Genomic DNA, 6,000 nt, shown 5'->3' on the forward strand with positions numbered 1-6,000 from the left:
GACAGGGTTAATTGGAGAGACGTGGGAGAGGCCTTTGCCCTGCAGTGGGTGTAGTTAGGCTGATGATGATGATGATGTAAATGTGCGCTAAGCAGCACTGTCATCTTTTGTGTATTCCACTGATGGTGAAAGCTGGGACGCAGTGACTGAAAGACACGCGACAGTCAAGCTCGTTATGAGTGTTCTCGACTGTAGTGCTGGTGTCACCCATGCAAGTGACGTGGAAGAGGGTGTGCTATTGGGTGCTCTGCTGTCGTGCATTGCAGATCAGCCGCATGGAGCACCAGCAGCACCAGCAGCTGCAGCAGCTGGTGAGCCTGGACGCCCTGGACAATTCGCAGGCGCGTGCCCTTGGCCTCAAGCTGGTCAACGTCCTCCTCATGCTGCTCCAGCTGGCCCTCCTCCTGGTCTCCACCCTGGCAAACATCACCATGCCCTTCCTACAATCCAGGTGATGTGTGTCTTCAAGCCTCCCTCACTCCCTCCCTCAAGCCTCCCTCAAATGTCGCTTCTTTAGTAAAACTGCTGTCTCTCTGGTGCCTGGTTGCAGGTTACGAATCATCACCACGGCTCTTCTGATCCTGGCCATCGTCACCGCCGCCAAGCAATGGCAGGAACTGTCTACCTGGTTTCGACTACAGTTAAACGAAGCACTCGAACGATGGAAATGAGTGGACAAGCGCATTGCCACCATGAATCGCGGAGAAGCAAGGCGCCTCGCGCCACTCGTGCACACGCCAGCTTCCGCACGATGGCCGCAAGCTCTGGCCGGCTGGCTTGAAATGACCACGGCATGCACCAGCTCACAGTCACGCAAGGTCGAGCTGCGGTGTCAACGCATGGTCACGTTCGCCATCAAGCGGAAACGGCCCGCGTGCCGAGAATCGCCCAAACTGAGAGAGCGAGAGAGAGAGACGGGGGAGACATGTGAAGCCCATCGGACAAACGGTCTTCTGCGCCGAGCCCCGTCTTTTCGACTCTCCGGGAGTGTGTTGTGCACAGTTCTCATTACTTCGGACTGTTTTCTCCTTCTTCTTCCTACCTTACTCCTCTTCTACCTGTTGCAATTCTCTCTCTCTCGTCTTTCGAAGTGTGCGCTTATACCAGGATCAACTCGCATGACATCCGTTTGGAATGTAGATGCAATGCACAGCGCCACCTCTGCTGGCTCTTTTTCCGCGCGCACTTCCATTATGACAGCCTATGGCCAAAGCTGGGACAATGTTTGTGCCTTACGAGTCACTGTTATGGAAAGAGGCACTTGTTTGTTGTTGCTTGCAATTCTGCATCCCTGAGACAGTTTTGTTTAGTATTAAGTGACAAAGTTGCATCTCAAGAGGTTGTTTTGTTTTTTCTTTCAGGAAGACAGCAAACACTGCACTAGTTGCAAGTTTTGTTCTTTTTCTTTTTCAACCATGAGCTTCATTTCTACGCAACAAAGGCAGTAGATGTGATTTGGATGCGGATTTACGTCGCTAGTGCCTTTTGTTGCCTTCACTGGACTTTTGCGGCAGAGCGAGCGTCTTCGGTACCCACTGTGCCACCGCCGTTTGCATTCAGCCAAGCAAACCGCGTTTCAGGCAGAGCTGTGACGTCTGAGAAACGCAGCTTTGCGGCTGTCGCATTCAGTACATTCCAAAGCATGTCATGCGAGTGGACTCCTAGCAGTTGCTTTGCCTCGCGCATCCGGCTTCCCAAACTTTGCCAGGCAAAGCAGGAGTGTGAGGGGGAGGGTTACGGGGCACAGCAGCTTTTAAGGTGATGAGCGTGCGTTGCATGTAGGCAAGTTTTGTGCCTGTGCAAGCATGCATGTGTGCGCGTGCGTGTGTATGTGTGTGTCGAGTCATTCTTTTTAATATTCTGTGATAAGCGAGCAAAGGAATCCTTGCCGTCGCAGAGTGGACCTCGTGGGAGTGACACGACGTCTGCCGGACGACGTTCGAGGTGTGTCTCGACACAAACTGCCTGTTGTTCATTTCGTCGGGACGATTCATTGAGCAGTTCTTCCATGTCGCTGCTGTCTTTTTCAGTTCATCTTCTTCCGAATAGGCCTGGGAAGTGTTTCACAACAATGCTCGGCCTGTTACGTGCTTTATAGGGCATCATGTTATAGTGATGACTGTGTTGCTTTCGCAATCATGTTGTTTGTTCTTTATCTTGTGCTTGGCCTTCATACAGCAAGGCTCACGTAGATGAATGAATTTATGCATTCCACATCAGACTCGTGGTTGTATCGTATAGGTTGGTGTCTGTGGCAACTCGATTTCAGTTTACACTCTCACAAAAAAAAAAAAAGGAAATTCTTTTTTCGTGCTGGCATGAGGCAGAACATAGTTATTTTATCCTTTTAAAAAGTTTCCTTTTTAGGGCTGACGACTACACATTTTATTTTGTGTTTTGTGTGTGAACAAAACATAGCAGCAGTTTATTGCAGTTAGGAGTGTCACGCCTTGCATGGTAAAGTGAGCCATCAGCGTCACACAAAACGGATGCTGGGGGTATTGGAGGGTTGTGCATTTTTAAGCTGGGGGATGTTCGCAACTTCGCATTTCACAGGCATGACTATATTGGCTTTGCTGAAGATACCAAAGTTCCTTGCACTTGTCAAGCAAAAAAAAAAAATAATGATTGCACCAACGAACACTTTTTAAGGATATCGCATTGATACTGTTACGTTGATGCTACTAGACTGTCTATTGTACCTTAGATTTGGTGTTTAAAGAGTGTGTTGTGACCGAATGGAAATGAAATTATTGGCTCAAGTGTTTTTCACTTCGTGTTATATTTCATGCACATATAATTTGAGACATCTAAATCATATTATTGGCTACATGGTATGAGCAAGTTGGTATTTCAGTTACTGTTTTAAAGTTAATAAAAAGTGAAAATTTACTTTTGTTTTGTTTGTTTATAAGCTTCAATACAAGTCCAGTGAACTTTATTACCTCAAGTACTGTATCCAGACTACTTATGTAGTTGAAATTTGTGGTGAAGACTAGAATTTTGTCCCTAACCCACTGGAATCTTGCCAGTGTAGAGCAAAGCCAAAGTGGCATGACCTTGAACTCTGATGTTGACTGGCAGAATGCACTGTCATTTCGATCTCTCACCGTCTTTGACCTGCCATTACCAGTCTTTATGTCCATCGATGAGAAATGTGTAAAGGTCAAAAGTTGATCCAGGTTGTGATTGAACAGGGAGAGAGGGTAGACATCTTTATTATGCAGTTCAGTCGCTGGTGGTTGCACAGAGCAGTAGGCTACGTTGTGAGATCCCCCAATTTGGGGTTAACACTTTACGGCGGGGCCTCCTAAAGGTGAGCTGGGCAGAATGATCTCCCCTGCCCAATTCCTATAACAGACCTTGAGAAACCTCCAAAAACCCAAACCACTGCCATTTTAACACTTGATTTAAAAGCCGCATTTGACAACATCTCCCGCTCCAGTATCGTGAGTGGCCTAGCTGAGTTCAACTGCGATCCAAGGACATACAACTACATTTGAGACTTTCTAAAATTTAGACAGGCCGTCCTCAACCTGGGATCCTTCCGATTTGTGCCCATTGCACTTGGCCCGCGAGGAACCCCTCAGGGGGCAGTGCTGTCGCCCCTGCTGTTAACCTGGCGTTGAAGGACCTACCATCGCAGCTTCAGGAAATAAAACCTTAAACTTCCACGACTCCGGACCACCACACGGCCAACCTGTCCGGGCGCCGCTCAAGTAATTCGCGTCTCCCAACTCCACGCTCGTCCCCGGGACCACCACCGGCCGCACACGACCGATCTGTCCGGCTGCCACACATCCCACCTCCGGCGCTCTATATTGCGCGCACTCATCTCGTTCGTTGCATTCCCGCCAAAACTCACTCTTGACTTCCCCGCCGTCTTTCAGACGTAAGAAGTCGCAATGCTAAAGACAAGTGCACAATATAAAACACACGCCTCGCTGTAAGCCGCCGTGGCTAACTAGAGGATTCTACAACGATAAGAAACAGAATTTAAAACACACGCGCCACTGTTAGCCGCTCTAGCTAGCTAGCAAGAAGAAAAACAAGCACAGCGCCAGTCCGCCCGAGCCATCCTGTCGTCTCGTGTTTCGAATCGACTACCGAAAAGGAACCATTCCTCACCCGCTTAGGCCGAGATACATGTTATTAGGACTGGGCCTCCGAGCCAAGAAACGGTCGAGGCGACGGTGAGTCAAAGGACGTTTATGTACAATATGTACAAGGGCTTTTACATGATAGATACAAGGGCCAATAGCACCCCGGGCTAGCACAAAGAAGGGCGGCCCCAGGCAAACGTAGCTCCAGCGTGATGGCTCTTCTGCTGCCCGTCTGCTGCTCGGGCGCTGTTGCGACTGAGAAGGATGAAAAGGAAATTGCACGGGCCTGGCCAGCTGGCTCAAGCCGAGCCACCACCGCTGCCACGTGCAGATAGAGGAGAGTTGAAAGACAAGAGGAAAGAGTGCAAGAATAGAAAAGACGCACGTCGCAACAACCGCGTCCGCCGAAGCGGACGCTGGCTGAGAAAAACGGGTAAGCGGCCGTAGGCGCAGCGCGGCTCCGTTTTTATAGCCGCCAGTGTCCGTTGCGGCAGCCAGCCGTTCAAACCCTCCAATCAGGTCACGGCACTGGCCACCGTTCAAATTAGACGAATGGTCGAGTGCGGCTCGGCCGTTGAAAGCTTGCAGACTGAAAAGGGCGGCCGGCGAAGCGTCGTAGGAGTTCGCACCGACGGTGAGGAGGAGGAGGAGGAAAGGTCCGCGCCGGCGAGGCAGGTTGATTCGCGCTGCAAGCCGCGACATGTCCGATGAGAGTCTGGTCCTTTTTTTGCGCGACGACGGGCGCACGGTGCTGGTTTCCAGAGAGGCCAGCGGAATGTGGGCGCCAGCACAACAATGCGCACGCGGCGCCGTTTTCAGTCTTTCCCCTTTTGTCGGCGCATTCCCCTGCTCCCCTTCGATGGCACTCCTCACACTCTTTACCACGACTACGCTAGTTGCATCGTGACACCATTCCCGTTCTTCTCCATTCTTTCCTCGAACCTTTTTTTTTCTTGCGCCAGTTCGGAAATAAGCACGCTTCTCCTTTAGACTGCCGCAAGCCGCCGCACCTCTCCCTAGTGCGAGAATGCACTAAATGTGCCCCTCGAGATACGCTCCGAAAAGGAATACAGGCATGCAAGTACATGGCAGCAAGGTACACTTCTACACACCACACCATACGCCGCAGGATTGTATGTTTCAAGTGACGGTAAGTTATACAAAAAGCATGCATGCAAATAAAAAGGAAATCAACAACAGTCCACCAAGGCGAGCCTCGAACATCGCTGCTCTCATGCTTCGTCCTCAGGGGTTCCTTTTACTTGGCCAGTTCATTATAGTCATTCCGTATTTCCAAGAAGTCAATTTCACTCACCAACTCCTCTGTCACTGCGCACAAGATGGCAACACGTGAGCCCCACCGATCGACTCTCAGCGGCACATACGCGAGCTCAGCCTCAATCTGGTGCCCGAAGGCTCCCTTCAATGTTACTTTGCATCGTGTATCTACCCTTTGCTGCGACAGCAGTGATTGCCGGAGGTTCGTACTCGAATCCAGTCGCGCCAAAATGACTGATTCTCCCGAACACAGGGAAATATCGCCCACCTTATGCGTCTCCATCCGCTGAGGACTCATTTTTGGCCACTGACCCTGACACAGAATTTCATATAGTGTTCACTTCTATCACTGTGGCGGTAATTCTCCTAGCCTCTGTCTCTTGGAAGTTCCCGTCCATATGCCCTAAACGGCCACGGCGTCAACAGAGAGGCGAATCAATGTTTTTCCCCTGTTATGATTCAGCTTGCGGCTCGCGATGATCACGGTGGCGGCAACAGCAGCGGAAATTTCGAAAGGTTGTTTGACCCCAAGGTGACCCCACCAAAAAAAGGATGACTGGCTGGGAAGTCGCTTGTGGAGTTCTTCCCACGCTCGGCTCGGTGCGAACGACCTTCCCTT

At 50.5% G+C, this 6,000-nt stretch overlaps 1 protein-coding gene across 8 annotated transcripts in view; it reads left to right on the forward strand.

Moving 5' to 3' along the window:
- Dmtn (transmembrane and coiled-coil domain 2 protein Dmtn) overlaps nt 1–2,892 on the forward strand; it is a 51,648-nt gene extending 48,756 nt beyond the window's left edge. For all 8 annotated transcript variants that reach the window (XM_089561634.1, XM_089561626.1, XM_089561590.1 and 5 more), the window contains 2 exons: nt 267–451; nt 551–2,892. In XM_089561634.1, coding sequence (XP_089417760.1) covers nt 267–451; nt 551–671 — 306 coding nt within the window. In that variant the 3' untranslated portion in view covers nt 672–2,892. The remainder of the gene's footprint in view (nt 1–266; nt 452–550) is intronic.
- Nucleotides 2,893–6,000: the final 3,108 nt, after the last annotated feature.

The sequence above is a fragment of the Amblyomma mixtum genome, chromosome 1 (genome assembly GCF_055824585.1).
Source record: "Amblyomma mixtum isolate Tamu chromosome 1, ASM5582458v1, whole genome shotgun sequence".
Classification (NCBI taxonomy): Eukaryota; Metazoa; Arthropoda; class Arachnida; order Ixodida; family Ixodidae; genus Amblyomma; species Amblyomma mixtum.